This window comes from Macrotis lagotis, chromosome 6 (genome assembly GCF_037893015.1).
Source record: "Macrotis lagotis isolate mMagLag1 chromosome 6, bilby.v1.9.chrom.fasta, whole genome shotgun sequence".
NCBI classification, from domain to species: Eukaryota; Metazoa; Chordata; class Mammalia; order Peramelemorphia; family Peramelidae; genus Macrotis; species Macrotis lagotis.
In genome coordinates, this window is record NC_133663.1 from 11,924,858 (window position 1) to 11,944,267 (window position 19,410).

General features: G+C 38.9%; 1 protein-coding gene across 1 annotated transcript in view; it reads left to right on the forward strand.

Annotated features, from left to right (window-relative positions):
- The first annotated feature begins 5,180 nt into the window (after positions 1 to 5,180).
- The window catches only part of KNG1 (kininogen 1), a 32,951-nt gene continuing 18,721 nt past the window's right edge, over positions 5,181 to 19,410 (forward strand). The window contains exons 1-3 of the mRNA XM_074190756.1: positions 5,181 to 5,559; positions 14,212 to 14,313; positions 16,080 to 16,164. Coding sequence (XP_074046857.1) covers positions 5,374 to 5,559; positions 14,212 to 14,313; positions 16,080 to 16,164 — 373 coding nt within the window. The 5' untranslated portion in view covers positions 5,181 to 5,373. The remainder of the gene's footprint in view (positions 5,560 to 14,211; positions 14,314 to 16,079; positions 16,165 to 19,410) is intronic.

Here is a 19,410-nt window from a genome sequence, read left to right on the forward strand (position 1 = left end):
GTAACGCTAGATTATTTGTCAATATTCCAGATCCTCCCCTTCTTCAACATGGTGGCTACTTAATCGTTGCCTTATTGTTTGTAGTCCCTGATTGTGGCTCCTTGGGACTTTGAATTCTTTCTTACAGGTGGCTTGTACTGGTTTTGTTTTTGTTGTTGTTTTATTTTTGGTTTTGCCTTGACCTAGGATCTTGGATTTAGGCTATAACATTCCTGGGATTTTTCATTTTGAGGTTTTTTGGGGTTATGATTAGTAAATTCTTTCAATTTTTATTTTGACCTCTAGTTTTAAGAGACCTAAGTTTCCTTTTATAACATCTTGAAATATGATGTCTATAACATTATTTTTTGTTCATGACTTTCAAGTAATCCTATGATTCTTAAATTATTTTTCCTCAATCTGTTTTTCCAGGTCATTCATAGGAGACTTTTCACATTTTCCTCCAAATTTCTCACTTTTAACTTTGTTTTATTACTTTTTATAATTTTTGATGGAGGGTGGCTAGGTGGCGCAGTGGATAAAGCACCGGCCCTGGAGTCAGGACTACCTGGGTTCAAATCCGGGTTCAGGCAATAACTACCTAGCTGTGTGGCCTTGGGCAAGCCACTTAACCCCATTTGCCTTGCAAAAAATCCTAAAAAAAAGATATAATGTTCTATAATTTTTCATGGAGTCAGCTTCCATTTGGCCAATTCTACCTTTCAAGAAGTTATTTTCTTTATTAATAGTTTGTACCTCTTTTCCCCCAAACTATTTTTTTGTTTTTGTTTTTTAGGTTTTTGTAAGGCAAATGGGGTTAAGTGGCTTGTCCAAGGCCACACAGCTAGGTAATTATTAAGTGTCTGAGACTGGATTTGAACCCAGGTACTCCTGACTCCAAGGTTGGTGCTTTATCTGCTATGCCACCTAGCTGCCCCCCCCCAAACTATTAATTCTCTTTTCATGTCTTTCTTCCTTAGTTCTTTTCTTTTTTTCCCATTGTTTCCTCTTCTACTTTAATTTTGTTTTAAATTTGTTTTAGCTCTTTAACACTTCGAGGCTACTTTGCTTTGGTGATGTTCTGGAGTTAATCTCTTCTAGATTTGTGTCTTGAACTTCCATGCCACCAAAATAGCTCTTGCTGGTGATATTGTTTTTTATTGTCGCTGTTATACTAGTCATATTTCTTGACTTTGGCCTTTTTTGTTCATTTGGGCTCTGGAGAATTCTAGGAGGGCTGTCTGACTGATGCTTCAATATTTTGACATCCTTTTTGGCTTTTGCTGGGAACTTGAAGATCCCCAGTGGGGTGGTCCTCCCTTCGTGGTTTGAGGCTGCAAATTCCTGACCCAGGCTTGGGTCTGCCCTTAGTTGTGAGTTCCAGTAGATTGTAGCTGGATCCAGTCCCTGTGACTTGCTAGAACTCTCTGCAGGTTCAGGGACTGAATGGCTGTTCAGGTATGCCTGCCTAGGTTTATCAGGTTTATCAGAAAAGTTCAGAGATAATCATTACTTTGGATCTTTCTACCGGGGTACATCCTGACCCACTACTGTCTGGGTCCTATTTCAGTCACTGCTCCTGCATGAAAAATCCACAGGGCTATCTATCTCCCTTAGCTACCCTGGGATAGAAAAATGACTCTTTTTTCTTGACTTTCTCAAACAAAATCAGTCTCATGCATTTTCTAGCTAGTTATGGAGAAGGGATAGTGGGGAATGAGGCTCTAATGCTTCTCACCTGGCTATCTTGAGTCCCACCTCGTTTCCAAAGTCCACCTTTTTCTTTACCATTCCATAAGAATGCTTGCGGGTCCAACAAACATCCTTGTGTGCATGCTCCCAGGACTGTCCCACATTGATCAGTCCCCCGTTACATTTTACTAATCATTATTTACAATGTTCTAGAATTTTGTAAGAAGTAACAGAACATTCATTGTCCTAGAATTTGTTAACTTCAGTTTATTCCCTTTGTCTAAAGCTGATGCCATTTTTACCATCTTTCTAATCCCATCTTTGATCTTTCAAGGACTGCTGGCCAATCACACCTGATGCATAATCCTCAACAAGTTGTGATATCACAGAATTCCAGAACCTCCAGAACCCCTCACCCTAGGGGTCAGATAGTCTAGTCTATGCAACAAATCATGATCATCACCATCATCATGTATATAGTTTCTTAAGGTTTATAAAGCACTCTCCCTACACTAACTCATTTGCTTCTTCCAACCACTCTGGAAAGTAGGAGGTATAAGCATCATTAGCCTCAGTTGACAGACAAGACAACTGAGGAGACTAGTCTAAAGCATTGCTGATGTGTAGTTATTCAACCTCTTCTGGAGACTGCCAATGAGTAGGAACCCAACCTCCAAGGCAGACATTTTCAATCTGGGACATGTGTAGAAGCTATAGATAGAAAGATAAAAAAAGATAAAAATAGATAGATATTGTAACATTTATAGATTATGAAACAATCTCAGAGGGGTTTCGTGATTTACTTATAATCACACAGCTAGTGGCAGAAGCCGCAACTCTCCCCTGATCCCAACTTCAGTGCTCATCCCACTATCCTTGCCTTGTAGGGAATGACAACCAGATTCTGTTGATACATTTTGCTGTCCAAAGACCTAAAAGAGAAAATGAACACAAGCATCTACTTCATTTCCTTTTTTAATCCTAGGAGACTCAGTAATCCAGTGCGTTAACTATTAGCTTTTAATGGGTTTTTATTGTTGCTATTTTACATTTTCTTCCTATACTTGGAGTTTAAGAAGGTTGATTATTGAAGGGTGGTGGTGGCACATTAGTAAACAGTTGGAGATTTGGGGAGGAGTTTAGTTAATATCCAATCCATTAAATTGATATAGCTCCCCTCTTCCCAAACGAAGAACACCTTTCCATCATTTCCCAGAATTCAGAAATAGTCCATCACAGATGACTAATTTTTATCATTAAAGCAAAGCCCACAAATCTCCCTGGCGCTGCCTGCTCTGGGGCAGGTGAGGAAACTAGAGCTAGAATAAGGAGATTTGTTCCAGAGAGGGAAATTAATGAAGAAGGGGAAATTTCCCCAGGGAGTGACTGTATTTCTCTGCAATAGAAGGTAGAAGCTGGGTCTGAAGATGCGTAGATGGGTCTGGTAGTAGGCTCAGAGTAGCGGTAAGAGTGGGCTGCTGTAGTCTCTATAGCCAAGCTGAGCCATTGTTTAAATGGAGGTAGACTGGAGGCTTAACAAGATCTCACTGATTTATTATCTCAAAGGAGTTTTCAAGACTACTCTGATTTGGCCTATGTTGGGAAGGAAGGTCCACTTTGTCCCAGGGAGCAGCCAGTGAGCTGGTTTCTTCAGTGTGCATCTATTGTCCTTTCAGGGACCATCTTACATCACCTCTGGCTTTTGGAAGAGTGGAAGGCCCCTTAGGGAGGAGTAGCCCTCTGCCCAGTGGCAACCTGGGAATAGGGGGAGAGGATATTCACAATGGGTCTTTAATGGGGACAGAGAAGACATCACTTGTGCCTTTATGGCCATTAATCTTGAGTCTGCAATCATGGTGACATTGGCCAGTTTTCCAGTTTGTATTCTTCACCTTCTCAAATTTTTCTGAGGCCTAGACCCAAGGAATTAGTTAGGAAGGAAAGCCAGGCTGGAGGTGCCAATCCCAGGCCAGAAAAAGGCTAGAGGTGCGGAGGCAGTTCAGGGGTGGACAAGGAAGGGGACAGAGTCAGATGAGCATTTTCTGCAGGAAGTCTATGCCCTTCTAGGAAGCCCTGCCTCCACCTCCTCCATCCTCATGACTTTTACTACCTTTGATGTTTGACTCTCCCCAGCTTGTTAACCTTTATGGGGCTGAGCAGGGGATGAAGCACATCACCAGGTAGTACCTGGAAGGACTTGAAGATCATCCCTCCTAGCAGTTATCCTGAGTCGTGCCACAAGAGGGGACTACTCTGGAAGGGGGATCCTCTCTATCCCTCATCATGGACCAAATTGGACCACATTGTCTGGGAGTCAAGAGGCCTGGGGCTTGGTGAATATTATGATACTAATCTTGGGCCCCTTAAAAATGGTGGGGCTGGACTGCCCTTAAGGCCCTTTCATTGAGATTTGAGATCTTTTACAGGTTAACTCCAGTTTTTATGAGTTCCACAAACCTTCCTGTAGGACTTCAAATGAGTCACTTGCTCTCTCTGATGCCTCAGTTTCTTTTTTTATAACATTTAGGACATATGCAAGGTGATCTCCTCCCCTCTAGCTTTTGCATGATACTTAGGGGGAAGAGTGTGACTTCAAGTCCCCTTTGAATCCCTTCTCCCCAAAGCATCTGTCTGTTCTTTAAAAGAGCTGATTTTCCACCACTGAAAGTAATAAGACTTTTTTTGGATGTCAAACATGAGAAAAAAGCTAATACCTAATATTTATAATGTCTTTAAGTTTGCAAAACTCAGTACAAGTCATAGTCTTTGGCCCTCAATAACCCAATGGAGCAGACACTGCTGCTAGTGTCCAAGGCAAGATTCAAATCCAACTTCAAACTCAACACTCTCAATAATTCATTTTAAGTCAGAAGTGGTCAAATGATCCCTGGGGGGGGGGGGGGTGAGGGTGACCTTTCCCAGTATCAGCCTCAGTTGTCCTGGGATCTTTTTCATGGTCTGGGAGGTGTCTGCTGTCTCTCCCCCAAACCAGAGGATGTTTATAGTTGTTTTGTCCTAGATGCCAGAGTGCCCAGGGTTGGTCTTCCCACCTGGGCCTACAGTGTGGAGTGGACAGCAGCAGCAATGGATGTCTCAGTCTCCTTTTGTCTCCATTCTTTCAGGGAAGCTCCTCAGTGCTGCCTGTGATAGAGTCAGAGGAAGATGCCAATTTATGGGCAACTCTGTGATACCCCATTGACATGTGTGGCTGACCCAGGACTGCCCACCTCTGAAAATGCTTTCTTTTTTCCCCTCTTAAGGTAGTGACCTTCATTAGGAGGTCACTGAACCAGAACATTCCCCAAGCCACCAGAATGTACTATCAAGAGGCTTTCTGGGAATTGGAACCAACTTAGTGGGGAGTTAATGGAACTTAGTCCCTGGGGCAGGTCAACAATCTCTGTGTTGCAATGATTTCAACATAAACTGTTTGGCTAAACTGTGTGTATTGGGTTGGTGGACCTGGCAGGTGGTGGGTGGGGGTCATGCTCTTTGAATACCACAAACTTGTAGCACCAGGATTCTGGTCATGCTATCCAAGTGGAGAAATGAGGCAACTCTTTTGTGGTGATTAAAAAAACCCTGAAAAGACAAGAAGAGGGAGAGGTGGAGAAAGAAGACAAGGGGTGGAGAATTTATAATCAATATTTGCAACCCTGCTCACAGTTCCCTTACCAACAGAGAGGTGGGAAATCTCTCAGGATGAAGTTAACTGTAGTCCTCCTGCTTGTGGTCGGCCAGTTGACTGTCCAGGCTCTGGGGAAGGATGACCTCTGCGAGGATAGTGATGCCTTCCGTGCTGTGGATCTGGCATTGACGAAATATAATAACCAAAGGTCATTCGGCCCGCAGTTTGTCCTGTACCGAATACTCTCAGCCTTGCTGAAGGTGAGTGAGAACCTTTTGCCTACATCCTGAACTCCACTTGCTGATTGTTATACCCAGGGGTTCAATGAATGTACCTCCATGGCACATCCATACCCTCATTCCTCAGGGCTCCTCAAAGGAAAGTATCAATGTTTAACCCACTCATGACCTCCAAACCCAAGTGTCCAAGTGTCCAAGTTTCGAAGTTGGGAGTTATCTTCAGTTCCTTCTCTTTCTCCCTCCATCCACATAGGTAAGCCATTCCCAAGTCTTCTTGATTCTGCCACCATCATTTCTTGAGTCCATCATGGCTACTTGAGTCCCATATCATCTCTTAGGTGGACTATTGTCAAGCCACTTGACATCTTGACTTCTATTTTCTCTCATCTCGTTTGTCCCCTACCCTGCAATCAAAATTCTAATTTGCAAACACACTTCTGATCATGGTGCATTCCCATGAATGAGCTTAATTACCTTCCTATGACCTCTAGGATGAATTGGAACTCTTCTGACTGGCATGAAAGCCTTCTCCCAATCTAACTCCAGCCTACCTTTCCAAATTGGTCGTGTATCATTCCCTTTTCTATTTGACTACATGTCATTCTACCCCCCATGCTTTGCAGAGACAGCTTCCCTGGGCATTTCTGAAATGCTCAATCTTATCATTCTTGGTTATTGGAATCCCAAGCTTAGTTTCAGGCCATCTCATCTTTCATCTCCTTATAGGAATACTTTCTCGGTTCCCTTAGCTGTAAGTCCTACCCCCATTCCCAATGCTCATGAAATATGTTATTTGAATTATGCAGTGAATTTCCTGGGACTGTGTAAAATATTTGAGACCAAAGAAAGCTTTTCATTTTGTCTTTGAATACCCAGAACATCGTCTCATACATAGTAGGCATTTCATAAATGCTTATTAGACTGAATTGGATCAGACTGAATTGGATTGCTATACTGTAAATACCATTTATGGAGGCTACAATTTTCAAAAATTATTTTTAATTCACTAAATATTACCCAATTACATGTAAAAATTTTGAAAAATTTCCAGTTCCAAATTTTTCCCTTTCCTTTTGTCCCTCACTTCTTGGGAGGGAAAACAATTTAATATCAATTATACATGTGAAGTCATGCAACACATTTCCATATTAATCACATAGCAAAAGAAAATGATAAAAATAAAATTTTAAAAATCATGTTTCAATCTGCTTTCAGAACTCTTCATTTCTCTCTATGGATGGTATTTTTCATCCTGGATCCTGGATCATTGTCATGAGCAGAGTAACTAAGTCTTTCACGGTTGATTGCCATTATAGTACTGCCATAACTGTGTAAAATGTTCTCCTGGTTCTGTTCACTTCCCTTTGCATGAGTTCATAGAAGCCTTCCCAGGTTTTGCTGAACTCTGTCTTTCATTAATCCTTATAACAAACTCGTGTTCCATCACAATCATTTGCTACAGTTTATTCAGCCATTCCCCAATGAGTGGGCATCCCCTCAATTTCCAATTCTTTGTCATCACAAAAAGAATTGCGATAAATACTTTCTCTATATAGGTCCTTTTCCCTTTTATAAAAAATGCCTTTGGTATGGTGCTAATACATCTAATCCAGGAAGAACCAAAACAGAGGAAGAACACTACAGATTTAAATTCCCAGTGGATATTGTTGTAAAAATTTTAAATAAAATATCAGCAAAAAGATTATAGCAATATATTGCGAGGATTTTACACCATGACTGGGTGGTATTTATACTGGGAATGTAAGCACCTCAGGTGTTCACATAGACTATTTGTGCCTGATATGTAGTAGAGCATTCCAAGTTTGTATTGGTCTGATCAGTCACAGTCAGACACTATAATTTGTCTCAAACACAGTGATGTCATTTTGCTCTTCTTCGCCAGGAACCAAACCAATACTAGGAATGTAGAACTGGTTCAAAATTAGGAAAATCATCAGCATAATTAAATATAACAATATCAAAACCAACAGATATCAAATGATTGCCGCAATAGATGCAGAGAAAACTTTTGGCAAAATACAATGCCTGTTTCTATTAAAAAACACATTAAAGAAAGCATAGGAATAAAAGCTTTCCTAAAAATTGATTACTGGTTTATTATTATTATGTATTGTGCACCTGATCTATTCTACTGATCTGCCTCTGTATTTCTTAGCTAGCACTGGACAGTTTTCCTGAGTACCCCTTTATAATATATGCCAAAGTCCAAAATGGGCCACCTTCCTTCATATTTTTAAATTTTGATTTCCTTGATATTCTCGACTGTTTGTCCTACCAGATGAGTTTTGCTAATATTTTTTTTTCTAGTTCTACAAAATAATTCTTTGGTTGTTTGATGGTATGTCTTGGATAGAATTGTCATTTTTATTGTATTGGTTCAGCCTATCCATGGGCAGTTAACATCTCTCCGGCTGTTTGGATCAGTCTTTACTTCTGTGAAAAGTGTTTCATAATTGTATTTATATAATCTCTGGATTTGTCTTGGCAGGTAGACTTCCAAGTATTGAATTTTTTTTAATTGCCTGCCCAATTCATTGAATTGTTCTTTCTCTCTTTTATTGATGTAACATTTAGGGATATACATTTTTCCCTCTAGGTACTGTATCTCACAAATTTTAGAATACTGTTTCATTGTTGTTATTCTCTTTAGTGAAATTATTGATTGTTTCTGTACTTTGTTCTTTGATCCATTCATTCTTTAGGATTAAATAATTTAGTTTCCACTTAGCTTCTAATTTATGTTTCTTTGGTACTTTATTAAGGGTGTTTTTTATTTCATTATAGTTTGGAAAAGATAATTTAATATTTCTGATTTTCTGAATTTGGTTTTGAAGTTTCTATGACCTAAGATGTCTTCAGTTTTTGTAAAGGTTCCATATTCAGTTGAAAAAAGCTATACTCTTTTTTAAAATTTCCATTCAGTTTTCTCAGAGATTTGTCATAGCTAATATTATTCTCCTTGACTTCTTTCTTATTTATTTTTATGGAAGATTTATCTATCTCTGATAAGGAAAAGTTGAGATTCCCCACTAGTATAGTCTTTATTGTCTCTTTCCACCTGTAATTCATTGAACTTTTCTTTACGAATTTGGATACTATGTCATTTGGTGCACATATATTTAGCGTCAATATTATTTCATTGTCTATTGTTCATTTTTTGCAAGTCATATTCCTGCTTATTCCTTTTAATTAGGCCTATTTTTGCTTTTAGATAGGGATCATGATTACTATTCCCATCACATTTTTACTTAAATTGAAGCAAAATAGATTCTGATCCAGTAATTTTTTTTGTTTTTTTTTGTTAACTCTGTGTGAGATTCTATTTCTAGTGTGCTTCTTGTAAACTACATATTGTTGGATTTTGGTTTCTACACTATTTTTTAAACCATTTATTTTATGGATGAAGTTACCCTATGCACATTCACAGTTATGATTACTAACTATTCAGTTCCTTCTATCTTAATTTCTTCTGATTAACTTTTTGTTTTCACCCTGTCCATCCTCTAAATTCTGTTTTCATTCTATTGTCTTCTTTTATCTGCCCTCCCTTTTTTTCTTGTCCCCTTCCCCCTCCTACTTCCCTGTTGGGCAAGATAGATTTCTATGACCAATTTTGCATATATATATGTACATATATATATGCATATATATATATATCTCCCCCTTTTTGAACCAATTTAGATGTGAGTGATATTCAGTCTTTTCCCCCCTCCAACCATTTCCCCCTCTGCTGTAAAAGTTCTTTTCTTTAATGTGAGATAATAGGTAATATTCGCCATTTTTCCCCTTCTCCCTTTATCTCTCCATTTTTTAGACCATGCCAATATAGTCTACTCACTCTTTCTTTCCATGTAGAATCCTGTTAATTACCCTAATAATGATAAAGTTCTTAGAAGATACATATGCCATCTTCCCATATAGAAAGGAAAACGATTAACTGAATTTTTTACGATTTCTCTTTCAGGTTTACTTTTTTATATTTCTTTTGAGTCTTGCATTTCAAAGTAAAATTTCCTATTCAATTCAGGTCTTTTCATCAGGAACGTTTAAATGTCCTCCCTTTCACTAAATATTCATTCCCCACCCCTGGAAGGATTAAACTTAATTTTTCTAGGTAAGTTAACATTGGTTATCATCCCAGCTCTTTTGCCTTCTGGAGTATATTTCAATCCCTCTTCTTCTTAATGTGGTAGCTGTTAACTCTTGTGTGATCCTGACCTTGGCTCATGATATTTGAATGATTTCTTTCTAGCTACTTGAAGTATTTTCTCTTTGACCTGTGATCTCTGAAATGTGGCTATAAAATTTCTATGAGTTTTTATATTGGAACCTCTTTCAGCAGGGATCAGTGATTTTCTAACTTCTATCTTACCTTCTGATTCAAAGATATTGGGGCTATTTCCTTTATGATTTCTTGAAATATAAACCTTAGGCTCTTTCTCTGATTGTGGTTTTCAGGTAATCCAATAATTCTTAAATTCTTACCCTTCCATCTATTTTCTAGGCTGGTTGTTCTTGCAGTGAGATATTTCACATTTTCTTCTCTGTTTTTTTTTCTTTTGACTTTGTTTAATTGCATCCTGATATCTCATGAAATAATTACCTTCCATTTTCCCAATTCCATCTTTTAAAGAATTATTGTCTTCAGTGAGTTTTTGTGCTTCTTTTCTCATTTAGCCAATTCTGCTTTTTAAATTATTTTAGTCACTTTTTATACATCTTTTTTCCATTTGTTCAATTCTATTTTTAAGTTGTTTTCTTCAGTAGTTTGTGCCTTTTTAAAACCAACCTATTAGTGATCTTTTCATATTTTTCTTCTTTAATTTCATTTCCTTTCCTAATTTTACCTCTACCACCTTTATTTGATTTTGAAAATTATTTTTGAACTCCTCTAGGAATTCTTGTTGAACTTGTGTCCAGTTCACATTTCTCTTTTTTGCTAGGCAATGGGGTTAAGTGGCTTGCCCAAGGCCACACAGCTAGGTCATTATTAAGTGTCTGAGATCGGATTTGAACCCAGGTCCTCCTGACTCCAAGGCCAGTGCTTTATCCACTACGCCACCTAGCTGCCCCCACATTTCTCTTTGAGGCTTTACTTGTAACTGGTTTAACTTCATTTTCTTCATCTGAGTTTGTGCCTTGATCTTCTCTGTCACCATAGCAGTTTTTTTGTGGTTAGATTATTTTTGTTGTTATTTGATCATTTTTCCATTTTATTTCTTGGTTTGGAACTTTATGTAAATGTCGGAATCTATTCCGTGTGTGTGTGTGTGTGTGTGTGTGTGTGTGTGTGTGTGTGTGCGTGTGTATGAGGGGAGGAGCACTGTCTCAGGCTTCAGATTTGGTATTTTTTTTTTTTTTGTACTTACTATAGTTATCAGAGTTAGTTCTGGGGATTTGGACAGTTTTGTTTTTTTTCCAAGGTACTTGATTAGGGAGAGGTATGCACACTGATACCTACTGAGGAAGTTCTCTGATCCCCTAGGATTGAAATTAATACAGTTACTTAGGGCTTCTGTCCCTTGGGATTGTAAACAATATTGTTTCTCAGGGTCTATGATCCCTTGAGGCTTGAAGGGATGTTGCCCCTCAAGAGGTCACTCCCTTGTTTCTAAGCACTCTTCTCTGCCCTTGAATTATGACTAAGAAGTGGATATAGTCAATGAACTTTTCAAACTGTGTCTGGTTCTGCATCCTTTGCTAGGAAGGGGGTTCCCTGAAACTTCTTACCATCTTTGACTTGAGAATTCCCCAAGCTGTTGTTACTTCTCTTACGGCCCTCTAGTCTCACCACTGACATTTCATCAATGAGTCTCCTTCTCAGTGTCAAGATCTCTCTTTTTGACCTTCTGCATTTTCTTAGGCTAGGAAAAAAATGCCTCTGGTTATACATGTATCACTTATATTTGATTGCTTTCTGTCAAGAGGAGGGAGGAGAGATGGTAGGAAAGGAGAAAAATGTAAACCTCAAAACTTTGTAAAAAATGATTGTTGAAAACTACTGTTGTATGTAGTTGGAAAAATAAAATATTTTTTAAAAAGAAAAATGCTTCACTTTGATCTTTTGCTGACTCTAGAATTTGATTTGAGGTATTACTTTTTAATTATTTGGAGGGGGAAAGTTGTGAGAATTCAACACAGTGTTTTCTCTACTCCTTGTAATTTTTTATATTCAAAGATAACCATCACTGAATCATAGGTTTTCAGATCTGAAGTAGATGTTGGAGGTCATCTGGTCCAAGCTGAACTTGACCTCAAACCTCTTTTTTTTGAGTCTCTGAAGTGAAGTTACCCAGTCTGTGCTCGAAGCCCTCTAGTGAGTGATAATCCTACAAAGTAAGATTCCCTAATGATAAATGCACCTGCTCCTCAGGTGATGAAAGTTACCCCCAAATCAAAATGATAGAAAGAAGGCACCAAAGAATCTTTGTTTGGGAAACTAGTAAATTCTGCATCCCACAAAGCCACCAAAGGAATAACATTATCCTTGCAAAATGTAAGAAGATTTGTGTGAAAGATTTATGTTTTCTATCTCAATAGTTGTCATATATTATAAAATTTCTAAGTTCAAGGTAGAAGGAATCTTAGGGGGGCATCTATTTCAACTCCACTTGCATGATGAAACTGTGACCCCAAAGAGGGGAGATGACTTTCCTAAAGTCACACAGAGGCAAGATATGAACTCAGATCCTTTTACTCTAGGTCAATTCAATTACAAACAAAAGAAAACAAAAATTGCTAAGAACCTCATATATAAAGCCTTGCTCAAGTCCTGGGAATTCAAAGGAAAAAACCAACATCCTTGACCTGGCCAAGATTGTATTTTCCTAGAGAATAAATTTGGATGTCTTTCTTGTCTTGTCCTTGGTGCCCAGATTGATCATTAGGATTTATTAACACTTAGTTTCCTTTGTTTTGATGTTGAATAAATTAGCTTTTTGGTATAAAAATATTTCCTGACTTTATGTCTATTATATTAAGCAATGTTATTTAATTGAATAATAAAAAAGAACAACCTCTAAACTAATCTCATAAAAAGTAAAACAGAACATCTTATTCATGCCAATTCCATGTACTCCAGGAAGTAGTTTCCTTGTACAAACATAAGATACCAGAAGACAAACTGATGGCTGTTGTAAACTTCTCTTGGAAGACGTACATTCTGGACACCAAAATCATGAGTCATTTCTCTTTTAAAAATCCAGCTAAATCATTGCTTTGGCACCTCCTTTTTTTTATAATCATACCTCAGACGGACGATCATATTTTATTTGCCAATCCAATGTCATAGAATCAATAGGCAAATTATTGGTTTTTTTCATAAATCATGTCCTAAGGGATGGCACCAAAATGATTCTTTATTTTTCATATTGGCAAAGAGAGAGAACCAGTGACTTGCCCCATGGTATTCAGCCAGGGAGTGGGACAGTTCTATTACAGTTAAAGAATCACAGAATGTTAGGGCTAAAAGGGGCCTTAGAGATATCAAGAATCAACCCATCATTTACAAAAGAAACTGATATCTGAGAGAAGAAGATTGTTTCTTAAGATCATGGAACTAAAAATAGACAGAATGGAGGTTGGAATCTGGTGTCCTGATTTCCTGTCCAAGGTCTTCCCCACATTCCAAATAGTATTTAAACAAGATATTTAAAAGACATTTTTAGAATGTTGTCCCACCTCTATCCTACTGAGAATACATCAGAGACTACATCTTTATAGTCACCTAAATGACTGAGACATAGAAAGAATTTAAGGTCTTCCTTTATCAATCATTAATATATTTTTAAAATGAAAAAAAAATCATTGTTCTAATTAGAGAATATTTTATTTCTTTCCTTTTTAACTCCCTCATTATTGGGGGGGGGAAGAAAAAGAAAACCCTTGTAACAAATATATACAATCAAGCCAAAGTTCAAGACTTTAAAAAAATTCCTTTTTTTATGGTAATAGAGTTTAAGTGACCTGCCCAAGGTCACACAGCTAGACAATTATTAGATTACTGTGACTGGATTTGAACTCAGGTCCTCCTGACTCCAGAGCTAGTGCTCTATCCACTGTGCCACCTAGCTGCCCCTAGTGCGACACTTTTAAATCAGATGTGATCAGAAGCAAGATTCAACAGGTGGTGGCTTAGGGATTACAAATGAGGTGAGACAATGTAATGAATAATTGCTGGGTTGTGAGTGGAGCGTACCAGAATTCCAGACCTTGATCAAAGAATCCTTTTTCTGAACCCCAGTTTCCCTGTCTACTAAACGGGAGGTTTGTATTATTTGACTCCTAATTCAATTCAACTAACTTTTATTAGGTGGCTACTGTGGACCAGGGACCACAAAAAGTGCTGGGGAGCCAAAGTCAGAAATGAAGTGGTTCCTGTCCTCAGGGATATTACATTCTTCTGAGGGAAAACAGTGAGGGGACAGGTAAGGACAGTACAAGAACTGAAGCGGGTAATATAGTAAAAGTGGGACAGAGTGATCTCACATCTTAGGAATCCAAGACCAGGTGAGAACTTGAACCAGACCATTTGATCAAACCTGCAACAGGTGTGTGGCAAGGCCCTTCTAACAAAACCCTGAAATCAAGGACTCTCCCAACTTTGGTCTTTCACTCCACTCTGACACAATGTCCATTTACCTTTTCCTGAAGGGGCAAACCTTCCAAATAACCTATGAAATCCGAGAGAGCAACTGCATGATCGAGGAAGGCAAAAATTGGAAAGAATGTGGCTACAAAGATGCTTTAGAAAAGGTAAAGTTGTTTTACTCTCTTTCCATCTTATTTTCCCTTTGCAATTTGTACTTTGTTGAGAGAAGGGAAGATAGCCTTCCTGCTTGGTCTTACAGGCCCCAACAAAAGGAAGACAGACTCCAAAGCATTCTGGTGGCCTATTTTCTTTTTTTCTAAGATTTTTCAAGGCAATGGGGTTAAATGGCTTGCCCAAGGCCACACGGCTAGGTAATTATTAAGTATCTGAGGTCAAATTTGAACTCAGGTCCTCCTGACTCCAGGGCCAGTGCTCTATCCACTGCGCCACCTAGCCACCCCTGGTCGTCTATTTTCAAAGTTAAATGAATATTTTTCCTCTTTGATCAAATAAACGTAATGACTTTTGTTTTATATCATGGCTTTAGACAGGGAAGAAGGGGAAGTGAGGAAGGAGTCAATGTTACAACAAGGAGGAAGGCAGGATGATCCAGCTTAGAGACCAGAAAATTGGTGGCTTATTTTCCTGAGTTCAAATCCAACCTCAGATTTTCATTTGCTATTACCCTGGACAAGTCACACATACTGTTTGTCTCAGTTTCCTATCTGTAAAATAAGCTGGAGGAGGAAATGGCAAACCATTTAAGAATGATGCTATTAAGGATGGCTAGGTGGCACAGTGGATAGAGCACTGGCCCTGGAGTCAGGAGTACCTGAGTTCAAATGTGACCTCAGATACTTAATAATTACCTAGCCGTGTGGCCTTGGACAAGTCACTTAACCCCATTGCCTTGCAAAAAAAGAATATAAAAAGAATGATGCTTTTATACTATTGCCTTTCAATACTTAGATGGTCCCTAATCTGTTCATGTGGGTTGACAAATTCATTGAAAAATAAATCACCTTGTGGCCAATGTAAGCATTGACAGATAAGAAGGATGGTGGGCGTCAGTCCAACAAAAACCACAAGTTTATCGCTGAATCTGTATTTGCCACCTTGGTAGACCTTGCCAGAAGTTGAGTCCTATTGGCAAGACGTACAAGAACTCCAAGTTTCTAAGTCAGTAAGATTCAATGGAGGAGCGAGAAGTAAGTCTAACAAGTAGCCTGTATCCTGGCAAAGGGGAAATACTTCCAGAACTGAGAAGAATCATGCTTAGAAATTCAGTATTTATTATAGCTTTCATTCAATACCTTCCCAAGATAGAGCAGGACAAGCTCTGAATTAAGAGGCTCCAGGTTCAAGGTCCCATTATGAAACTTATCTGTGTCCTTGACTTACTTCAATGATTTCTATACAGATGACTCCCAGATTTATATTCCCAACCCCAGTCTCTCCTCTGAGCTAATGTCTTGTATCACAGATTGCATATTATTTCAAATGGGTTTTCCTGGAGCAATCTCAACCTCAGCATGTCCAAAATCAAACTCATCAACTCTCTCTTAAAACCCTTCTCTATTTCTGTTGAATGCATCACATTTCTAATCTTCTTAACTTTGGCATTATCCTTGGCTCCTCCTTGGTCCCTCCCTAAATTGCTAGACCTTGTCTCTTGCTGGCCAATACTGTTTTCATTTCATCCCTTTTCTCTGCCGCCTTCATTCAGAGCTTCCTGGCCTCAGTGATTAATGGGGTCTCCCTGTCTCAAGTCTCTCACCACTCCAGTCCATCACATACATTGCTGCTGGCCATTTTCCTTAAATCCAAATATGACGGTGTCACTTCCTCCCTCAATTCATAGCCAGAAGATCCTTATCAATGGCTTTCTGAATCTGGGGTTGAAGATTCATGGTCCTTCCTCTGTGTTTAGGCTCAGGGAGAATGTACAGTCACCGTGGACTTCCAGGATGGGAAGGAATTCAATGTCACTGAACAGAATTGCCACATCACCCCAGGTATGTGATTAGCCAACTGTTCCATCCAATACCAATACGTCATTCTGCATTAGTAGGGGATATTGGGGCAACTAGATGGCACAATGGATAGAACACCAGACCTAGAGTCAGGAAGATTCTTTTTCTGAGTTCAAATCTGGCCTTAGACACGTACTAGCTGTGTGACCCTGAGCAAGTCACTTCACCTAGGTTGCCTCAGTTTCCTCATCTGTAAAATGAGTTCTAGAAGGAAATGACAAACCACTCCAGGATCTTTGCCTAGAAAACCTCACATGGGATTATAAGAGTTGGATGTGACTCAGCAACAACAACAGCAACATTGCTTAGGCACTATGCGAAGAACTGGAGAAACAAAGAAAGCAAATCAGGACCCTGTTCTTAGGGAGCTCACAGACTATTGAGAGAGACAACATGCAGATAAATATGTACAGATTAGCTATATATAGGATCAATTTGGAATAATCAATAAAGGGAAGTCATTAGAATTAAGAGGGAAGGGAAAGGAAAAGACTTTCTGAAATTTTAGCTGAATTTGAAGGAAGCCAGGAGATTGAGATGGGGGAAGAGAAAATGCCAGGCACAGGGCACAGTTAATAGAAATGTCAGAGATGGTGAATCAAGATGGCAGAGACATAGGAAGCACTTTTGCCTAGATCATCTTTCTATGACTTAGGAAATGCACTAGACCATATTCTGATCAGGAAATTCATGAAAATATTATAGTGAGTTTTTCCAGCCCAGGAAAGCTTAGGAGGTCAGACAGAAAGGTCTGCAGACCCTGGGATGGGGCTGACCAGGAGCAAAGTTGGGCAGCAGTAGCAAGTGGCATGTCAGCACAAGCTATGAAAAGGGGGTTGAGGCAGAGCACTGGGATTGCATAAGATCCAGGGCATTCCAGAATTAGCACTAGGAGCAAGTATAGGTTCCATCTGGCAATTCTGCCACTCATCACCCAGAACAAGTCACAGATGCAGGTCATGGGCATTGTATGGTAAGCAGGAGGTGAGTTCCAAAAACTTAGCAGTGTGGCCCTAAACCCAGGAACAGAGCAAGGATTTAATTCTAACCTTTACCCCATTGAAATATCCAAAACAGAAGACGAAGACCAAAATCACCAGTTTAGTCATTCTGGATCTGCAGAACTTCCTGGTGAACTGAGTCTAGCACCAGTCTATGGAAACTCATGAAGTTAAGCTTAGATGTGTGAGATTTGAGGAGCATTACCGCCTCTGGCGGGAGGTGACCATCCATCATTGTTGTCTTTCTAACACTCCACTCTTACCTGTGGCTTCAAGAAGCTCAGAGGCCACATCCTGATAAATAGTCTTGACAGACAGGCTAAACCAGGCTGAGGATAACTAAATGGGCCACATGCACATGGAGGGTGAAGGGAAGGCTTCTACCCCAAGCTTGTGAAAATGCCCCCCTGTAGAATGGGTGGATGAGGGCAATTTGTTCCAACAGCCATAAAGGTGGCTGAAGCAGATACTGTGGACCACTTAGACCTTGGACAGACACCAAAGATTCCAAACTCATCCACTACATTTCAGGTCATGTCCCATCACCTTAACTTTTATCTTGCTACTGTTCTTGGATGACTCTGGAGGTGAGAGTGAGACATGACTTTTGCAATTGTGCCTCATTTAAATCCAATTACTCCATGAGTTAAGACATCATCCTGGGATGACATTGCTACTCTTTGAAAATGAAGGATAAATAACAACAAAAACTGAAACTCAGTCATACACAAGTCAATAAAGCCAGTCTTGGATCAGGAACCTAGAGAGCTCAGACCAAGAGGACAGTGGATAGATCTTTCCTTGGATCATCTCATTTTGTGAGTCCTGAAAACTTGCAGAGCCTCAGACTGAGCTGTGAAAATAGGACACAGGGACAGAAATTCAGGCCAGACCCAGAAATGAACAACTAGCAATACTAAAGTCAAGAAATAGGCTGAAAAAATGAACAAACAATAAAAAAGAACCGGTCACAAAGAGTTGCCATGGTGACAGTGAAATTCACGATACAAACACAGAAAACAACTTGAAATCATCTACAAGCAAAATCTCAAAGAAAAATGCAGATTGTACACAAGTTGAAAATAATTTCTAGAAGAGCTAAAGAAAGAATTTTTTAAAAGAGCAAAAATATTTAAATGAAAAAAGAAGGGTAGAGGAAAAATGGGAAAAATGAGAGCTCTGCAAGAAAGATATGATAGGGGTGGCTAGGTGGCACAGTGGATAGAGTACCGGCCCTGGAGTCAGGAGTAACTGAGTTCAAATCCACCTCAGACACTTAATAATTACCTAGCTGTGTGGCCTTGGGCAAACCACTTAACCCCCACAGCCTTGAAAAAATATATAAAAAAAGATATGAGAAAAGAATTAACAGTTGATAAAAGAAATTAAAAAAGTAACTGAAGGAAATAATTCCTTAAAAAAGCAAAATTGATCAAATGGAAACTAATGATTCCATGAGACATCAAGAAACATACAATCAAAAGACTGAAAAAACTAGAAGAAAAATAGAAAAAAAGAAATCACATAGAAAGCAACTAACTTGGAAAACAGATTGAGGAGAAATAATTTAAGAAAACTTGTACTGAAACTAAAAATTTTTGAGGAGGGACATGGAGGTGTGTGTGTGTGTGTGTGTGTGTGTGTGAGAGAGAGAGAGAGAGAGAGAGAGAGAGAGAGAGAGATGGATGGGGCAGGGAATAGGAAGGAAGGAGGGAAATACACAATAATCATAACTATTAAAAAACTTACAGCAGAGTTCTCTGATAAATGCCTCATTTCAATATAGAGTCAAATTTATAAGAATACAATCAATTCCTCAATTGATAATTTGCCAAATGGTATGACAGGCAGTTTTCAGATAAAGAAATCAGAATTATTTTTAGTCATTTGAAAAAATACTCTAAATCACTGTTGATTACAGAATGGAAATTAAAATAACTTTGAGGTACCATTTCAACCAATCAGATTGACTATGTAAAGAGAAAAAAAGGCAAATTGAGACACTAAAGAATTGTTGGTGAAGTTGTAAAATGATCTTCCCATTCTGGAGAACAATTTGAAACTATGCCCAAAGGACTATAAAATTTTGCACACCCTTTGAGTAAAACCATTACTAGATCTGTATCCCAGAGAGATTTTTAAAAAAGGAAAAGGACCTATATACAAAATTTATTAACTCTTTTGGTACCAGGGATGCCCACTAATTGGGGAATGGCTGAACAAATTG